A 21,793-nucleotide genomic window follows, 5' to 3' on the forward strand; every position below is an offset into this window, starting at 1 on the left:
TTCTAAAAAGTAAAATCTCATTCACTGTTGGTCAATGATGTTTTAGTATTTTCACAATAGTTTTTTTTAAAATATATAATCAAGTTGATGGAGGGATTTTATGGAAATCCCCATTTTTTATACATGGCAAAAATACTTAAATCTTATCAGGTTCAAAAAAAATAAAGCCTTCCTTGTAAGGGTTTTTCTGTATTTTCTCTTGTTTTGTTTTTGTTATATCCAAGTAGAGGGCATCTTTTCTTTTAATAAATATAAATATTAAAAAAAAGAAAAAGTTGTTGGTGTCATCCATGCACGTGCCAGCAAGTGGACGTCACCCGCGCTGCTTCAAGTGACGTGTGCAGCATATTCAGCAGCAAAAAATGACCATCTACCATGTCATCAGAAGTATATACTGACGATTCAGTTAATTAGGTGGTTTTTTTTCTTTTTCTTTCCCCTTTTTCCTGACCTCGATATTCATGTCGGACCTTCTAAAATTCAGTCGTGTCCTCCAGATTGTATTTATTTTTATTTTTATTTTTTATTGCAATTTGTTTTTATTTTAATTCTATTTCAAGTTTTTTTTTAATTTCATCCTTAAACATTTTATTTCATTTGATTTTTGTATCCAATTTGATTCACATTTTTTTATCCTTTTCTTGATTTATTTATTTTTTCAATTTTCCCTCGACATTGTATTTCATTTAATATTTGTATATAATTTTGGTCCTTATTCTTTGGATTGCTATTTGTTTTATTATTTTCTTAATTTATTTTGTTTTTTAATTTAATCTCTAATTATTTTCTTTCAATTAGTTTTTTCTATCATATTTGGTCTTCATTGTTTTGATTGCTATTTTTTTTTTTTTTAATTTTTATGATTGAAAATTTTGCTTCGTGATTTTATTGTCTTCCTTCTGCGAGGTAATCTCAATCTTATGACCTTGATTACTGGTTTGGGATATTAGAACAGTTTAAGTTCAATTCTTTTTTAAAAAATTAATTGTTTTTCTAATTTTATTATTCAACATTGAGTTATTAGACCTTTAGCTTTGTTATTTATTTTATTTTTTTATGGGGCTATCATGATCTCATATCCCAGATATAATATAAGTCATGGTAACCTAGGTTGACTTAAATTTTTTTTCCTTGATATTTGTTTTTAAATTTTTTTTATCCTTTTACATTAATTTATGGGCCCTTGAACTTTTTGATTTTTTTAATTTGTTTATGTGATATTATCCCGAAGGGGGTAAGTCAAGTCAATTTGAGTTGACCCAGTTTTGTTTAGTGTTTTTTTTATTGATTTAATTTTGATTTTTTTTCTAGGTTTTGTTTTTTTCAAAAAGTAATTTTTTTGTCCCAATCATATATCGTGGGTGGTGAGTTAATCAAGTTAACCCAAGTTGACTCTGATATTTTATTCAATAGTTCTTCTCTTGACATGTTTCATCATTTGACATTAGATTATTGAATTTTGAATTTTGTGATTTTTTTTAATTTTTTTGTAAAGTTATTTTAATTTTATATCTCAGTTCGCGTATTAGTTAAATTAACACGAGTTAACTCGGGTTATTATTTTTTAATTTTTTTTTATGTTAGAAAAAATTTAACCTGCCATCTCTCCATACAGTTCCCTAACTTTTGGTCTGCTGAAACTCTGTTACTTTAGTTTTTATTTTATTTATGTAGGTCCCTCGAACAATTGTTTGTTCAAAATCATATTTATTTGATTGATTTCATTGAGAGTAGCTTAGGCTATTTGAAAACTGAACTTTTAAAAATGATAACATTCCCCAAACCACTATCTGATACAATTGAAATGGTTTAATTTAAAAATAAAATCAATTGATTTACAATTAGAAGTTAAAACACGCGTGTGATGGTGGTTGAGAAGGTTTTAATAATTTTATTGTTATAGATGCAAGTTTCTTAAACTATACATCAAATCGCCAGTCACATTTTTGACTTTATCGTATACATTATTATATATTATTATTATTATTATTATTATTATATATACTAAAAAGAAACGTTGTTAACAGTAAAAGTAGCATATTATAAATTTTTGTAATTCTTATATTATAGTGGTGATAAATCTGTAATTTTTTAGGTTTTATTTAAAAAAATTGCTTAGAATTTTTTATTTGGTATATTTTTTATTTTATACTTGTTACCACTTTTTTTTTTCTTACCTTCTTTCTTCTATATTTTTTTCTAGTTTGGCCTTTTTTTTCTTTACATGTTTTATTAAAAAAATATTTTTTTTTATTCTTTACACTTGGGATATTTATCACTCTACTCTACACTTGACTTATCTATACCATTCTTTTTGTTCTTATCTTAATTTTTTTATAATTTGTATTTGTAATATTTTTTATTTTTTATTTATATTTTTTAAATTATTATAAAAAATCAAAAGGAAATTATGTTTTCCTGTAGTAATTGCAACATTATCTTATATTTTTACAGCATTAAAAATTAACTTGAGATCCTTCACGTTTTTATTAATGCATATGATTTTTACTTTATTTTATTATATGTAAGCATTGGTTTTTTTATTTACAATTATATTTTTTACTCGATGTCAAAAATATTAAAAACACCTATACATTCATTTTTTTATATTAGAAAAAAAATTATCTGACCTGCAATGAGGCAAGTCAAATACACACATTAACATTTTTTTTTTTTTTGTATTTATTGGCACATATGATTCTTGATTTTTTTTAATTAAGTGCAACCTTTTGATTTATGATTATGATTTGTTTTGTAAAAAATTACATTGAAAAATCTTGCATATTCAGTTTTTTTCTACAAAAAAATTTATCTGACTGACGGTGAAATCCTGGTCAAGTATCTATATATGATTTAAAAAAAGTAAATTAACTAAATAAAAAATAGTTTAAAGAAAATATTCAAAATGACGTGATCACCTGATTTCACTTTTATTTTTTATATATATATTACTTTTATTTAATTTAAAATTGTCATCATTATCACAACTTAATCCCTTTGGCAAATTATTTCATTTAGCATTTTAGTTGATATTTTGACCGTGGGATGTTGGGATTTTTAATGACTTCATGTGAGTATATTTTGAATATTTGTTAAATTCTCTTTTCTTTTAGCTTGGAAACTATTTTATTTTTTTATATAAAAAAACAATTCTAAATATATGATAACATACCTTATTTTATTTTTTTTTGAATAATTTGTTGCTGAATCACATGATCATACAATCATGGATTCCTGATAGCAACTGCTAGATTGACTTAGTTTTTGTAAAAAAAAAATACTCGAGGGACTTGCACTGGAAAATGAAAACTAAAGAGATGAAAATTGTTATTATAAAAAGTTAGAGGGCGTCCAACCAACGAACTTCTTGAAGAAACCCTGAATTGAACCTCACACGACTTAAGAAACAGGTAGGAATTAATTTGTTTTATAATTTAATTTTAAAAAATAGAAAAAAAAAAGGAGAAAGGGGGCAAGGGAGAGAAATTTGATTAGGGCAAAGGGTACTTTGGAAAAAAAACAAAAAATCAAGGATAGTTATATTGTTAGTCAAGGGTTTATTTTAAGTATTTTCAACACTACAAAATACAGAGATTGGTTAATTAATATTACTTTTACATGCTGTTTATAATTCTTGGAATTGAATTAAATTTGAAGGGTTAAATCAATCTATGTATTTAAAATTATTTTAAGAATATTAATTTAAATTCCAAATAGAATTCAGATCATAAACAATTTACAGCAAATCAGACTAGAGACTCTCAAGTTTTAATTCTAAGTAAAAAATATGATTTTATTAAAAACCCTACCACTTCTCTTTATCTCTCTCTCTTTTCTTGGACAAAAACTCTGTTTGTTTTTTTCTCGAGAAATTGCTTGAGAAGTGGGAAAGCAAGACTGTCAAATTAAATACGGGTTTTTCTTTGCTCTTGTCAATTCACTTGTGTAAATGAAAATGAAATTTCAAAACAATCATAAAACATGTTTTTGGAAGAGAGAACCACATGCAGAACACATAGAGAACTCTTGTACAGAGAAAAGATTGGAAACTTAGCATTAAGTCAAGAAGAGTAGGGGCGTCGCTGTCGCTGTCGCTGCGCCTACAATCTCAACGGTTGTGGTTAAAAGGTTTTTCGTTTTTTCCACCCCTCTAAAAGGCAGAATCCACACTAGTATCATTTTGCCCAAGAGGCCAGGTTCTGGTTGAGCACGGGGAGATAAGGATAGAAGTTATGAAATTGTTGTAAAGTACTGTTTTACTATGATTCTTCCTTTGCCACCGTAACCTTATCTTGATTTCGGGTAAGTTTTATTAGGTGAGGTCTCAAGATGGATCAAAGTAATCTGTTAGATGAGATCTCAAGATATAATTTATATTATTCTCTAACACACGGCTGATGAGATTTGAACTCGTGATCGTTTGATCGCTTAAATTGTTAGGTGAGGTCCCAAGATATGATTTATATTATTCTCTAACAGACCCTCTCAAGTGTTGGACTTTCAACTTGCACATGCCCACATTACTCTGTGTTTAATTTTTATCAAATAAATAGGGGTGGTGAGATTCGAACTCGTGACCACTTGGTCATCAAGGCTATAACACCATGTCAAAGAACCATCTCAACCCAATAGCCTAAACTATTAGGTAAAGTCCTAATATATAATTTATATTATTTTCTAACACGTTTGGGAGTACGGTAGATATTGTTTTTCAAAGTGTTTTTTACGTAAAAATATATCAAAATAATTATTTTTTTATTTTTTTAAATTTATTTTTCAAAATTATATAAAACTATATAAAAAATAATATAAATTTTTAAAAAATTAAAAACCTTTAGAAACACAATTTAACCACAATGCAAAGAATAACATTTCAACTTTGCACACGCAACCATAATATAGGACGGTAAAGGAGAGGATGAGAATGATAAGAGGTGGAGGCTAGGCTGCAGGCGGAAGGTAACAGTTTACTTGCTTCAATTGATGAGCGTGTATGAAATGATTTTGGGAAGTACGGAGGGAATGATATTCTTGGCAACCAGACACCAAACCACTCACTTCTGGTCTGAAATTCTTGAAACTCAAAAACAAATCAATCGTAGCTCTATCCTGCAAGATCCACAGTAATGTTTAAATTTTGATTTCTAATTTAAAAACAAAATATAAAAAAACAATCAGCATGAATATCAGATTTTAAGTTTGAGGTCGTTTCCACGTCAACCCGTTTCAGGGATTCGTTTCAGGTACTACAAGAAAATATCGAAACAGAGTACTCAGCTACTTTACAAAGAAATAAAAAACACTGAAAGGACAAGGGATATGGCCAGGATTAGGACAGTGGCCAGGCGGTCATCAAGGAACGAGCCCGGTACAGGGCACATCATCGATAATAAGGGCGTGGGCTAGCCGAATCAAAAGATTCCCCTTTTCCGATTAGCTGATACTACAAGGATTCTATAGGCCCTCGTAGCATGTAACTGGTTTTTACAATATCACGTTACTTACCATTTGTAAAAGACGCCTGTCACTCCCGCGTTATTCACTTCATGTGAAAGCGACGGTGCAAATGACAAATTCAACAAAAAATATGAGTAAATAGGCTTTTTCACCACACCTTTGGAGCATAAAAAATTCTCGGTTGATAGAATTGGACTTGATTAGCTATTCTCAGGGAAATAATAATAATAATAATAATGTCAATAGGTTTATTTATATCAGCATTAACATGAAAAAAATAAATAGAATTGGATGTGATTAGTTGTTCTTGAAAAATAAAAAGGCTAATTATATCAATGAGTTCATTGACATCGGCATGAACATGAAAAATTAATTAGCTATCCAATGAAATGGAAGCTAATGATACTAGGTGGAAAGATATCGATATACTTTTGTTTTGTCACTCTCAAGATAATGACTAATGACATCAATTTAGAATTGACATAGCGTATATTAGTTTACCCGGATTATGGGTGATAAATGATAACATGATGTTAAATAGTGGAAATTGAAATAAAAGATAAAAGAATGATAAGTAAACAGGATAAAAAGATTTTACTTATCAACATGGGATAAAGAAAACAGATCCTAGCTATATTTTATCTGATATAATATTATTAGTTAAATTATGTCAGTTGTTTATGTTTATGTATTGTATTTTTCAGTGTCATCTCATGCATGCCAAGAGTAAACTTATTTATCACTTTTGTTTACATAAACTAGGCATAATAAGTTCATTTTAGATTGTAATGTATTTTGTTTAAGCATGTAAACATCAATGCTTAATTTTTTATTGTAGATATATGAATTTATATATCTTTTAATGTTTATTTGCTTTTTATTCATGTATATTGGATTTTATATAAATTCTCATACTTTATAATTGATTGTATGTCTTATTGGAGGAATTGAAATTACATAAATATGGTTGATATGGATCATGACTAGGAAAGAAGGCCAGAAAAAACCTCGAACAAAAGGAGCAAAGTCCATGGAAGCGAAATAGACAAATGCAAAAGAGTTACATATGAAACATACATATGGAAGCCACTTTCTCCCCATCTTATTGCTTGGAAAAAAAACATAAAATGAAAGGAAAAGAGAGAAATCAAAAGACAATTGAGCAACAAACCTTTCCTGAAAACAAACCAAATAGTGTAAAAATAAGCAAAGATCCTAGAAAACGTAAACCTGAAAGTCAAATGAAGCGGGAAAAAAAAAAAGTCTTGGTGCGTTGACCAAGGCCGATCGAGGTTGTTTTTCGTCGCTACTCCCTCCCCTCCCTTCCATCTAACCCTTACTCTCAGGCTTGCAAAAGGGATTGAAAATCATCGACCCTCTCTCTCTCTCTCTCTCTTCTCTCTCCATCTCTTTTCATGATTTACAAGGCTTCTGACCCCTTCTTCGAGCTTCTTCTTTGGTCCACTCCACCCTTCTCTTCAATAAAAGAAGAAAGAAATAAAGTAAATATGGTGGCAGAGCAGCCATGTCCTCCACACCCAAAGCTAGCCTTGTAAGAGCAAAAATGTCAAAATACTATTATAATCTGGTAAAATGAGTTTATGTATACAGTGAAATAATCACCACAGTTATTAGTTTATTTTTAACTGTTAATAAATGAAACTACTACCAAAAACAGAGGTACACAATAACTCTTATGTCCTCTGTCATCGGGGCATCAAAAATGCATTCCTTGCATTCACTCTTGAAAACAAAGACTGAACTGTTCTCTTCATGAAAGTTCTTCCCGTTAACTTCTTTAAGCTGACTTAAGCATTACAGGGATCTCTAGATTTAGAGAGAGCTTGTTTTGCAGGTTATGTTTTTGGCTCGACTTGACATTAATTCCAAGTTTGCAGCTAAACATCAAGCCCTTCACATTGCCAGATACAGGAGAACTCAAGAGAAGAGGAAACAAGACCTCATCAGTCATGAACCTTTAAACGTAAAAAGTGTAGGATTCGCTTTTCCAGTGAGAAGAACCAATTGGTAGGAATTAAACACTAAACTAAACCTACCTTCAAATGTCTTGTAAGGCAAGCGGTCTCCCAACTTTTCTTTCAATAATTACAATTAATCATGATGCTTGCTTAAAATGCGAGCCTCGATAATAACAATTCTGTCATGCAGCATTAGACAAATTAAGCTGCAAATGTAGGACTTTTCTATGCGTCGGCCACTTACTTTCCTTTAATTCCCTCTGCCCTTTAGCCTTTATGGTTCATAAATTATTATTGTTTCAGTCTTTAATTATTACTTACCATAAGCAACAATGTCAATGATAAATATCAATTACTCTAGCACCACCTCATGCCCAAGGCATCAAACATCATAGGAGGTTTCTGTCCTGCCAAATGCGAGGACAGTCAACTACAAGGCATACCATTGTCAAACTAACTTAATCTAGCTTTCCTCTGACATTTTCTAGTTAGAACACTTTTATTCTTATGGTAGTGTTTGGTTAGAATAAAAAAAGGCGGGGATAGTGAAGAAATATCTTGGGACATTAACGAACGCGGTGTACGAGGCTGGATGGATTATAAAAAACATGAAAATGGTACAATAATGCTAGAATACCCATCACCTGCAGCCATAACTAGAATAGGTGATGAGCAATGATAATGCACCTAGACATTTCAACAACGCTTCAGGATTTAAAACCATAATTAAGACAGTACTAGCCCACTTGCCTGCCACTAAAAGGCGTCTAACATGAAATGCAGCTCAGATAAATCGTAAAGCCCTGTCCAGCATATATTCCTTGTTGCATTAGCAGAAGATAGGCATTGCAGACTGAAGAGATCAGATAGATTGCGTCTAATTTCCCCACTAACAGAAGCACGAGGCAAATGGACATGACACTCAATGGAGGAATTCAAAACCCGTCGTCAAGCGAGAGACGAAAGCCTAATGCATTAAGGAGTGACTTCTACTTTTTCTAATAAAGGAATTTTTTTGAAGAGCTCCTATCTTTTGTGTTTGGTTTTTGTGTATATTGTTTCCCTTGAAAAGCCAAAACCTACAGTCGTTGCAGCATGCACTATGGCTATTCTTTTTCCCTGTTAAGAGAATCGATAATTTAAAGGTGAAAGTGATGGGTTCCATGGATTAGAATTTATGTACTTGTTGCAAAGAGACATGTAATTGACATATAGAAATGATCCCATGCTAGGTCTTGTCACCCTAATCTAGCTAACAAAAGGATCAAATGTCATGCATGACTCATGAATACTTAGTTAATGAAATGCCCTTCAAGGGTTAGTACCAAAATTATTATATGATATCATTGTTGCAACCATCGGTACCTTGTTGCGATATTGAACCATGAAAGCATTTTTTTTATTCGAGAAATTAAAAGCAGTTTCCTGTTGAGCAAGGCTAGATACCAAACCCAGCTGCTAGTAGCATGAAGGAGATAAGCTTAGGAGTAGTATTTATTGGCGGTCCTTAACGAAGCCTTTTTCATTCCCAGAAATCCAAGAAAGGTGTCCACTGTGCTTTAGGCCTAGCTAGCAGTGAGCTTGACAGAAGAATATATGCCCTATACATACTCTCTCCCAGCCATCAAATTTGCTTTCGCGATCATCTTTTTATTTTAGAGGGGGAAAGTAAAGAGTCGACTCTCATTAACGAAAGGCAAAAGAGCCTATCGCCTTGGTCCCAGATGCACGAAGGCCCAGTGTGCCTCTGATTGTTTATTTAACATTTTTAAACACGCATGTCTATTTGTCCATTTCTACTTCAACTATATATTTACAGACAAAAGACGATGAGGAATCAAATTCATGGCTTATTTATAAAACATGCTTGACAACAAAGATGCGCACTCTCATCCCTTTTGACCATTATAGTAGTATTGCCTTTTCTTCCTCCCAGTGATCATGCTAGTGTCCCTTGAAAAATCTCGGAAGAATCACACGCAAAGTCTGCAGAGATGTCATGAAATCAATGGGTGATATATTTGTTAATCACGAAAATCGATATGAGAAACCGACATCAAACTTTATGGATGGTCGGTCGGTAAGTAGATATTGTTGTTGACACGCTATTGTCCTACCTGATTAAACATTTCCATGAACATACAACTTACCGTCTATTTGTGATGAGAAGATGTCGAGGTTTCTCAACCCAGGCAAGCAGCAACCAGTGCTTTTTGACATTTACCGAAAGGGTCATAATCTGAAGTTTGCCAAGCTCTTGAGGAAAATTATGGTCGACCATCAAAAATAAACAAGATAGAACAAACTATTATAAATCCCCGTTGCTATACATCGAAAATATGGTGATTCTTTTCATCCCTGAAAAAATACCGTTGGGGATGGTTAATGCAGCTCGTCTCAAACAATGTGACGAGGAAGGAACAAAAGGATCTGCCAGTTGTTTTCTGTGTTCAATGAATCAGGTAAGAGTAACTAGCTGCTGATCTGAATTCACATGGTAACACCCATTCTCGATGCATTGCATCAGGTAGATGATCAGAACAATTTAGATTCCACTATTTCACAACATTCCACAGCAAGATTAACAATCCATAAACAGAAGTGATTACTAACATGGAATTACCAAACGGTGTTCTTATTCATACATATCAAAACTTCACACTTGCTTCACAAAAAGAATCAGAGGGAAAACTGGTAAATGATGAAACTTAAGATTTTACCATGGTTTCATGATAAATGAACATTCTGTATTTCAATGCGAAGTGTTCTAAGTTTTTTATCAACATTTGATAGTTCTTCTTGAAGATCTAAAAGTTTGTCCAGTCTTTCTTGTGCTGCATCTTGATAAGGCTTGCCAATAGTTTTTACAAAGTTCTCCAAATTTCCAACAGTTTCCATGAGATCATTCTGCATAGCTTCTTCAACTTCACGTGCAAGGCCATCTGCAATCTTATTTACCTTGTCTACAATCGCTTGCCTACGGACTGGGAAAGTGGAAATTGCTATGAACCTATTATAAAGCAAAGATTCAATCAGATATTGAATACCTTATTGCATGTTTGAAATGTGGAACGATATTCAAAAATATCATTAGAGGAAACAAGAACTGCATGCTGATAACTTGATATGGATCAGAATACAAGGATTCATGCAGACAAGTGCAGAGTGAAAATATGAGCAACTAGCCATTTCAAAATTTAGGGGAATAACCCAGAAAATATGTCATGTTGGAATGATGCCTTCATAGAATTTTAGGATATCAATCGACAATCATGCAAATACTGCACAAACTGAAAAATATTTGCAAATACACTTCAGCAATAAAACAACAAAACGGAAAGAAATGCAGGCAGAAAAATTACCCTCCAGCAGAACAAAGGCCGAGAGCAAGAAGATCTTCTAAAGTAGTAGGCAGTACTGATGTCAGAAGTGAGGCAGATAAACCAGCAGCTCCTAATCCGCCAAAAGTCCCCAAGAACTATGACCAAAGAGAAAACATTTGACTTCAGGCACATTGACTCACAAATTGACTAAAATGAAAACGGAACTGATTGGACAAAAAGTCTCACTGCACCTAAGACGAAAGTTATGAGGAATCTCGTTGAAATAGCATAAAAGTGCTGATACTTCAGTTTACAAAAGAATTAAAGGCAGAACCACTTTCTATATGCCTTTTTACCTTCTATTTATTTTTTCTTTTTCGATTACATGCCTCAGACTTTTATATTATAACACAATACACATAATGCCACCAGAAATTAACTATGGCTATAAGGTGTCATTCTGAAATTGCTTCCAGATAATTTTGTTATTTTGTCCAAGGTTCCACTGGTGCCACCAGAAATTACTCAGGTTACAATGTCTCATTCATAAATTCCTTGCAGACAATTTTGTTATTTTGTGCAATGCTCCACCTTTGTTAAAATCCAAAAATAAACCAGTGCACACCAGATTCTGCACTCATGCAAAATAAGTTATAGAGAATGGAAAAAATCAGGTGTTATCAATCTCTCATAACACTATGTTTGTTAAGTGGGAAATTTGTTTATGGTTACACAAAATATATATTTAAACCAATATGATCATGAATCTTCATAAGCATTCTACTGTATATATGTCTTGACAAAGACTATATCAGACTGGTTAACTGTTATTGATGCCAGCTTTTGCTCAAACAAGGTTGCAAAATTTTCTGACAGCAATTTTAAGAGAATTTGGCACTTGGCCACAGAAAATTAGAACTAACCGCTTCACGTATTTGCTTTTCAAATAGCTTGGAAGTGGCCCCGGCACTGAGGTTCTCTATCACTCTAATGCTGAGGTCAACTTTTTTCGCCAAATCATGGGTCTCTAAATGTATCTGGGAGGTTGGATAGGTAATTGAAGTCCATCGTTTTTCAAATTGTTCTTTGTATAGTTTTCCTCCATTAGCACTATTTGATTGTAACCATTTCAGGTATTCTCCAAGCAATTTCTGTATGCCAAAATAAAAATAACAAGAAACAGCAAAATGAGCGACAAAAGCCAAAGAACTCTAAAGATATGCAGTCACCAAGGTACCGAGGAAATATCAGTGGAAAGAAAGGTTTTAGTGGATCTTAAAAAAAAAAGCACTAAGATGTGCAAATTACACACTTGACAATATACAGCATAGCACAAGTATAAAGCATCATCAACACAGTTCCTAAAAAGGTAAGAACCATTAACTCACTTGTGCATCTGTAAGTGCAGGACCAATTATATCATTTTGAATCTTTAAGGTGGCTGGCATTGTAGCAGACTTTTCCCCTCTGAATATATATGAAGCAACAAGATCAAGATTTGATAATTGTAGGGTCGATTCTATGAGCTCCAAAACACGAGATTTTGTGGCATCAATCTGCAATTTCATCCATCAGCACAGCACATAAACTGACATCATTCGTGAAAAATTACCACTAATTTACATCTAATTCATTACTGTGAGCTGGTCTGTGAGTGGTTGTACACATCTTCTCTGGAAAACTTACCAGTGACATAGTTTTTCTTCTCCAAGAGATGCTCTCATTTTCCATCTTTATTGCATACTCTTTCACACTATCAATCAGTTCTGTTGCGGAGGTTAGATCCTGCTTGGCTAATTGGCTATCTTGTTTCACAAGAGTTTCACAGGCAGAAAGTAGACGTTCAGCAATTGCAATTGGGGTTTCAAGTTTAAGCCTTACTCTTTCCATTCCTGTGGTTGTTGAGGCATCTAAAAAACTATACAAGAACTGTTCAAGTTCATAGAATCTAGAGATTTTCAAATGAGATTTTGAAACTGATAATTCTGTGTAATCTTTTCCAAGGTCAGAAGAAGCTGACAGTTTTGCTTCAAGAGCAGACCGAGCAGAGATAGGATATAATATCACATCATTGGTTTTCAGCAATTTCCTTGTATTCTCCTTAATGAACAACATAGCTTCCTCGAGCTACATAAAATCACAGAAACAAAAGTAGACTCTTGTAAGTAGCTTGGATATTGCAAACTAGGAGACACCAACAAATAATATGGAAAAAAGTTTATAACTTACCTCACTGGAATTCCTGTAGAGGTCAGATTTATTTAACACGAAAACAACTTTCTTCTTCCACTGTTGAGTATAACGAAGAAAAGAAACCTGGAAATAATATCAGGAGTGAGACCAAAATTACTTCAGGAAACAGCAAATCACTGGCTGAGATACTTTAACAACTAAGAAAATGAATTTGATATAATGCTGGAATTCTTCTAGTCCAAAGTGAGGGCCTCTCAAAACCATATCTTATAGTCATATCATCATATGCATGTGCCAATGGTGGAGCAATTTCTTAGGATTTATATTGCTCAAGGTCCCATCTATGCTAGGAATTTTCTCTGCAAAATTCACTTTCAAAATCAATGGAGGTACCTTCAACTAAACCTCAATCTTATTTGGACGGCATCAAGAAGTCAAAGAAGCTTTAACGCATTTCTTACTTGCATATCCCTAGACAGTTAAGTATAAAATGTAACAGTCAAGGCTAAAATCCATGGGCCAGGGCATTCAAATCCACTGTGTTTCAGAACTATAAAACATTATAGATTGCTATGTCACATTCACAATCATGCATACCTCACTTTCAGTTAATGGCCTGTCAGCGGAAATAACAAAAAGAAGCAAATCTGCACGAGGCACAAATTCTTCAGTAAGACGCTGTTGCCTTTGGAGAATGACATTAGTCCCTGGTGTGTCAACAATATTCATCTGTTTAAGAAAGAAAAGAATAATAAAATGCATTAGTTACAGCATCCAAAGGAGCTATAGGCTATAGCATTAAGTGGATTTTTTATAAAGCAACTCATGAAATGGAATATTATTATGATGTAACTACTCTAGATTGGAATATTATTCTATTTTAAGAAATCACAAACTTTATAAAACAGAGTGAATGAACTAACAAAGATGTAGGATTGAATGCTTTTGACTTCTCTAGGTTCCCTCTTACTGTCCAGTGCACGAACTTTTCCTTCCGCTATCAATGTTAAATGCATCTGGGTTTACTCTTCCATGCAGAATGTGGTTATTTCTTTATGGCACATTCAGAAAATGGACTAGATCATATGACGTTCCCTGTCTCCAAAATTCTCCTGTGACTCTAATACCTACATTTTGAAGATTATTAAGCTTCTTTTTATGGCTTTTAACATTCCAAGAATTTGTAACTTATTCAGTCCCATCTAGGAAAAATACCGTGGTGTGGCATCCTTACCAGGGAAAACTAACCATTAACTTTGACTCACATTTAAGGGGAGGAAATGTGAATTGCATACTAATCAAACCTAAGAGTCCGATGAGCCTGAATGGGTTCCCTGAATCACTCCCACTGTTTAATTGGTGCATGGAGCCCACCAATCAATGGTGGGAGTGATTCAGGGAAAACATTTGGGTTCCAACTTTTGGGGCTTTTAGCATTACTCCAAGTCAAATTGTTATGGAAAGTGCAATTAGGCATAAAACAAAATATCAAGTTGTAGAAAGAAACCTACATACGCAAGTGGCAGAAATTGCACTATGTAGACTTCTTATGAGATTAAGCACATCCAAAAAAGTTGCATTAAAAAGTGTATTGCAGCTGAATGTTAGCTAAACTGACTACAAACACAAACATTTCATATGCAGAAAATACCTTGGAACCTTGCAATCTGATATAAACAAGATGATCCAAGTAGACATTTATATAGAACATCTCAGAACTGAATTCAAGAGTACACATGAGACGAAAAATGAAAAGACTTACTTCTTTAAGAATTGGAGCTGGAAGGTAGCATATATATTGACCATCTGGATGCCTTTCACAACGTTGTTGCTCTTCAGAATCACTCTTGGAGTAGCGTAAGAAAGTGATCTCATTTGTTGTAGGAACAACACCCTCATTAAGGTATCTTTTTCCAAGAAGTGCATTAATAACAGTTGATTTCCCAGAGTTAAACTCACCCTGGATGATACCAATAAAGACAAACAGTCAAGGAAGAACAAAAGCCTTTGGCAGCATGTTCATACAGATAATGGCACAAACAACCAACCAATCTCAGTATGAGTCTCAGTGTTCTTTTCATGATAACAAACTTATCGTTTGTTGCAGAAAAAGATTTTTTTTAAAAAAAAAACAGAGAAAAATCAAGGGAAGCAAAAGTGAAGAATGCCAATACCAATGCCTTTCTCTGGAAGGGTATTAGTGCATCATTTGCACTTACTAATGCGAAGTCCAACCACGATAGGAATGAGTTTATTTGAGAATGTGGTTGTGGTTGCTTTTCAAAGTGCTTTTTACTTGGAAACGTATCAAAATAATGTTTTTTTGTTTTTTAAAAATTATTTTTGATATCAACACATCAAAATAATTTGAAAATACCAAAAAAATATTAATTTAAAGTAAAGAAAAAAATAAAAAAATTTTAATTTTTTTCAAAAACGCTTTTGAAACGCAAAAACAAACAGAGTCTTAGGAGAAAGGATAGATGAGAAATAAGAACAAGAAGTGGATCCTTAGAAAGTATGAAAATCATGATGACCCATAATTTTATTGAACAAGTTATGGAAAAATAATGAAGCTAACACCTAAAGGTCAAAATGAAACTGTTTAGTCAGCTTGTTCGTGAAATTGCTTGAACAAAAATGGAAATCCTGAAACATGAAACCATGTTCTGATCTCATGCAACATAGAAACGAAAGTCATGGCATAGACTTGAAATGATTGTTTTCTTCAATTAGAAGTAAAACAAAAACTACAAAAAATTATTGAAGTTGATTTTAAATCCTTTCAAGTAAAGAGGAGGGATTTATTTGAAATGTAGAGCTAATACCAATGTATATCCCTGGAACCAGAATTTGTTGAAGTTCAGCACACAATTACCACTATAGCCAGTAAAAATGGCTCGTCAATCTGAGAAACCGCATCAATGAAAAGTGAAAGCTCCCCCATCTGTCATGCAAAGCCAATGCCCTTGTTCAGGGTTAAAAAGAAAGAAAGAAAATCAACACGAACGTAGAATTATCACATGAACAAAATCCAAATATCAAATTTTTAAATAAAAGATCACCAGAGGACTAGCTTTCTGGATAACATCAATAGCTTCAAGCAATATTGATCTCTCTTTTTCTATGAGCTGTTTTTCTCTATCCTCCAGTTTAACAAAGCCTGCCACCGTTGTTTTTTCATGAATATCATTTTCCATATCCATAGATTTGAGCTTACTGAAGCTTTCAAGGTCATCCTGAAAGTTTTTACCGGTTGCACTCAGAGTGTCAAACATCTGACTCAAAGCATCATCGCTAAATAACCTCAAATCTTCCAATGACAGAACTAAACCACTAGCACCGGTTTTCAGAAATTTTGATGCCCCCACCGACAATGTGGCCTCCCCACGTGAAGCATTGAGGACAAAGATTGGTATCTTCACATTCCCGAATCCAGGGCTCATTTCTACATCAAAATCTTCCTCTGGGCCATGAACATATATAAGAAAATCAGCACCTTCAGAATTAGACGCATTTAATGCAGCATTTGGTGTCTGCACAATCCTGGCTACCAAAGGTAGAACAACTGATTCAGTTCGAGAACCCATCATCATATTTCTTGCCACAAGGGCAGGAAGCCCTGTAAAATGACAAAGAAACACATTACTCTTCAATGCCTGGATTATTTCAAGTGCTCATACATGTATTAAACCAGAATGAACACAATTCTCTACAAAATCCATTTCGAAAATTAATTCGATTTTTAATACTACTTAAAACAAATGCAATTAACGAAATTATGTCTGATAATCACAAAGTTAATTTAGAGAGGCAACGAAAAAGAGAGAAAAATTATAGAAACTAGACTTAAAAAGTGGATAAATGAAGCAAGACAGACCTTGATCAGACAGCACAACACCACTAGCATTAACAGCAGTGGCTATATCAACACGTTCTCCGATCAACAAATAAGCACGATCTCTGACCACTGAATTCACCAAACAGGCCGCCTCGTAAAGGCTCTTTCCGCTGCCACCACCCCCGATGCTGCCATTGAGAATAACAATCCCAACCGACTTAGACACAGCCTTATCAATCAAATCCAACGCCTCACTTCCGCCACGAATGACATCCTCCGGGTCCAGCTGGAGGACGATGTTGGGGACTTTAATTTCGGGGCGTTTGTAACCGCCAGGGAAAAGGGTTCTTGGTTGTTGATTTGACAAGTTTTGATTGGCGGGCTGCTGTTGTTGTTGGTTGTTCGGGAAGGAGTGGATAGGGAAATGGTGGGTTCGGTGAGGAGGGGATTTGAAGCGAGGGAGAGGAGTGGAAAGGTGAGGAAGGAAATGGGTGAGGAAAAGGGAAGGCTTTGGGGAGTGGAGGGAGAGGAGAGGTATCATGGAGGTGGAAGAAGAGATGGAGAGAGTGAGATTGTGTGAGACTGGAAGGAGAAAGAGGAAGAGGCTTATCTCTTGCTATGGTTTTCTGTATCTTATCTGCTTGTCTTGTGTGCGCAAGGAAATGAGTGACTCCGGAAAGTTTGAAGACAAAAGGCTTCAACCACATCAATCCTCCTGTCCTAACCCCGTTTTTCATGTGGATTCTTTGTAAACTTTCTTATTTTTGTTTATCTTTATAAAACTTTATCAGTAAAAAACATTTTTTAATTAGAAAATAAATTAACTTAGTTTTTAATAAAATATTTTCCATTATATTCATTTTAAGAGTTATAAAAAATTAAAAATATATAGTTATTTGTTAATTATATCAAATTTAATCCTTAATTTTTAATTATGATATATTTCTTTTAATTTTAATTTTATTTTTTTATTTTATCCCTTAAAATTTAATTTAATTTGATTTTTATATTAATTTTGATCCTTATTATTTTTATTATTTTTTTTCTTTCTTATTCTTTTCTTAATTGAATTTTTTTTATTTATTAGATTTGGTCACCACCATTTTTTTTATTGTTATTTATTTTATTTAAAATAATTTATAAAGTTAAATTATTATTTTTAATTTCATATGTTTTTAATTTTTTATTTGTCAGATTTTATTCATATTCTTTTGATTGTTATTTATTTTATTTAAAATAATTTATAAAATTAAAATCTGTTTTCAATTTCATCATATGTCAATTTTTTACCTGTCAAACTTGGTCCTTCTTATTTTGATTAATATTTGTTTTATTTAAAATATTTATGGAATTGAAATCTTTTTAATTTCATCATCCTTTAACTTTTTTATCTATCAGATTTGATACTTATTTTTTTAATAAACTTGAAAAAATAAATTAAAATATTAATAACTTATTTCTCAACTAATTTTTCATGACATGATCAAACATAAAAAATATTTTTCGATTTATGTTTCATGACATTATGAAACATAAAAAAATTTACTTTTCAATAATTAATTTTCATGAAAATCACTTTCTAAAATAAAACTATATTTCAGCAAATAATCAGGGTTTAGTTTTGATGTTTTGTCCAGGAAAAATTATGCATGGGTTCTCTAATTATATATGATGTTTCAATTTACTCCTTTTTTTTTATTTACGGCTTCTAATTTACACTTTCATTGTTGTAAAAAAAACATTTACTCTTTTATTATGTTCTAACTTCAACAATTTTACCCATGAGCTAATTTTTTTTATCATACTCATCAGCTATTTATTGCAATTTCATTTACTATGTGAATTTTTTTCTTCTCTCGTATTTCCACTTCACACCTTATAAAGTCAGAAAACTTCAAATATAAACAGGATTTTCACTGTTGCATTCTAGACTAACTATGGCGAGCATGGATTTTTCTTCATGGGTTCAATGTTTTCTTCTATGTTAGAACAGAAGATTTTGATACTTAAGCCAGGGAAATATGAAAGAAATAGGTTGCTCTAGCCATGATTCTAACCATTCAGGCCCAGCCCAAACAGCCATTTGTACTCAAACGTTTTTTTTGTAATTTTTTTGTTTTGTTTTGTATGCACCATCAACACCTGAGACAAATCCTAACTTGTTTATGCAATGCAGGAAAATGATACATTGAAAAAATAATTAGGTCACAATCCTCCTATCTAAATAATTATTAATTTCAGGATCTGTAAAATTAGTCGAGATGCACGCAATCTGGCCCGGACATTCACGTTAATAAAATAATAATAATAATTAGAGCAACTAAGGTAACATTGTTGAAATTAAAAGAGTAAATTGAAACATTGTAATATATATTATAAAAATTTCTTTGAAATTAAATCACATATAAAATTAAAGTTTCACATATGATTTAAATTTAATTAATAATCTATTACAATTTTTATATATAAAATAAAATATTAAATCACATAATTGAATTTAATGATATTATTTGAAATACATGTAGAAATAAATTGAATAAAAGATCTCGACTATTTTTCCCTTATTTCATAAATCATTTTTTTTTTTTACAAAAAAATATTTTTTATATTTTAATCCATTGCCGTTGTAATTTAAATTTTTTTGAGATCATCCTAAGATTATCTAACAGGGAGAGACTAGTTATTGGAAATTTCAAGATCTCTCAGTACTGTTCTGTGGCCTCTGAGACTCCAAGCTCAAGTGGCAAGCCATGCATGCACAAAAGTATTTTATGAGGCATCAACTTTCGAGAGTGAAGGATAAGAGAAGACGACCAACCATCCATGGCATCACAGCTTTCAATATCTCAGATTCTACTACTCCATCAGATGCAGGTGGAAAAGCTTCCTCGATCAATTTGATGTGCTGTGATCATCACAGCGAGACATAAATTATTGATATCCTGGATCGAGTTTGCTCTTGCATCAGAAGAAAACTAGTCTCAGATAACTTTCTAAACCTAAATCTCTGTTTTCTAGTAATGGAAGCCCTTTTTTTAAGTCTCTCCTTCAGTGCAGACTAAATCCTAAGTCTCTCCTTTTTTTAAGCCCCTTTTTTTTTTGTTGAAGAACAAGAGACTGGAAAAAAGTGGGAAAAGAAGAGATATAAGTTTCGGTTTCTAGAATGAAATAAAAATAGGGATATTTTTAAAAAATAATTTTAAATGTTAGTTTGAATATTTGAATTCATTTGGCAAATTAGAGGTCTCCTTTTTTTATCTGCTTTCAGTTATTTTTTTATAAATTAAATTATATTAGTTGGTCTCGTATGTGATTTGTTGGCAAATTAAAGTTATTAATTACTATTTAAATATCATAAAATTTTCTTGGCATTGAATGTGGTTGGTGTTTTTTTTTTTTTTTTGAAGACGTGAAAAAAAAAAAAGAAGAAAAGACTCGTAGCTGAATGAGTGATTTTTAACAAATGAGGCACGAATAGAGATTTTAAGTAAGTGGTAAAAAAGTTACATAACATTACAATCGTTGCCCATGGTCTCCATTCATATTGATTTTGCCAATAAATATTCATATCTTTTAGCGTTATTGACGAAATCTAACTAGATTTTTTAACACGTGTGTTTGATATTGTGGTAGCTGTTGTGGTTGTGATTTAAAAAAAATAGTTTTATAAAAAGTACTTTTAGTTGAGGTTGATTTTGAAAAATATATATTTGGTTAAAACTGTGGTTGAAATCGAGGTTCAACAAAAAATAATTTAATGTATTTGGTTAAGAATGCTTTTCAAATTGAGGTTATAAAATAACTAAAAAATACACATATTAATATTGATAGTTTTTAATTGAAATATTATACATTTAACTACTGCTATTACATCATGAAATAAACAATACTTTATATAAAGTATTGTTTATTGTTTCATTAAACTATTTGCAATTCCATCACGTACGAAATTCATCCGACAAGAACTACAGTTTTCATGGCTTCCTGAGCGTGCAACAACATCAGGTAAATATCATCAAAAACAAAATTGGGATTGCGATTAAATTCTGCAAATGTTACGTCATCATGCGATCTCCTTCTAATATAATTATGTAGTGTCATTGAATAATTGTAAACACTAGTTTCTCAAATAAAATACAATATATGAGAAATGTTTTTGGATTTTTTTTATTTTATTGGGTCGAACCCAGACACTGGGCATTTATGTTTGGGTCAGTGGAGAAGCTCTCCACTGTTCATGTGAACAATGGAGCGCTTGCAGAAGACGAAGGAGAAGGAGAAGAGGAAGAGCAGTGGCTGGCGGTGAGCTGAGGGAACTGCTCTTCATTGTGTTCTGTTTATGTTCCAGCTGCCACCTTCTTCTTCTTCTTCGGTGCCTCTGTAAAATACTGTGTTTATAAACACAGTTGCAATAAACAGGAGAAACATATCATTGTGAAAATCGTGCAGAAACTGCTTCAACAAAACTAAGTTCAAAACGCAGATAATGGTGGGGTCATGCATGAAAAGTGCGGCTCATTTTGTAACCAAACGATATGTTGCAACTATTAACAAAAAAACGTTGCCGTAAACGCTCAGCCAAACGGGCTCTAATAGTATTCATGTTCATATATTTTTAGATTTGAGTTAAAAATTAATAAAAAACACATATTTAAATAAAAATAAATTTATTTATTTAAAGATACCAAATGATATATGAATCGTAAAATTTTAAGATTATTCAAAAAGCATTATAATTTAGATGCTTATCATTATTGATTAAGAGCCCGCTTGGAAACACGGGTCACCCCACTTTTCCAAAAAAAATCAAAAAAATGTTTTTTGCTAAAAATTAATTTTTTTTTGTATGTTTTGGATCGTTTTGATGCGTTGATCTCTATCATTTTGATGCATTTCAGCATGAAAAGCACTTTAAAAAACAACCACAACCACACTCCTAAACATGCCATAAGATTAAGACACCGTAAGCCTATAAGCTATAATAACAATAAGAGATACAT

General features: G+C 32.3%; 1 protein-coding gene across 1 annotated transcript; it reads right to left on the reverse strand.

Moving 5' to 3' along the window:
• Positions 1-10,017: 10,017 nt before the first annotated feature.
• On the reverse strand, positions 10,018-17,474 carry LOC7464673 (probable transmembrane GTPase FZO-like, chloroplastic). The gene is made up of 11 exons (XM_002307544.4): positions 16,833-17,474; positions 16,018-16,574; positions 15,831-15,899; positions 14,715-14,912; positions 13,550-13,681; positions 12,989-13,075; positions 12,446-12,886; positions 12,148-12,315; positions 11,683-11,910; positions 10,799-10,914; positions 10,018-10,446 (listed from the first exon to the last, which is right to left on the reverse strand). The coding sequence occupies exons 1-11, from the start codon at positions 17,332-17,334 to the stop codon at positions 10,164-10,166; spliced, it is 2,781 nt and encodes a 926-aa protein (XP_002307580.3). The 5' UTR covers positions 17,335-17,474; the 3' UTR covers positions 10,018-10,163.
• Positions 17,475-21,793: the final 4,319 nt, after the last annotated feature.

This window comes from Populus trichocarpa, chromosome 5 (genome assembly GCF_000002775.5).
Source record: "Populus trichocarpa isolate Nisqually-1 chromosome 5, P.trichocarpa_v4.1, whole genome shotgun sequence".
NCBI lineage: Eukaryota > Viridiplantae > Streptophyta > Magnoliopsida > Malpighiales > Salicaceae > Populus > Populus trichocarpa.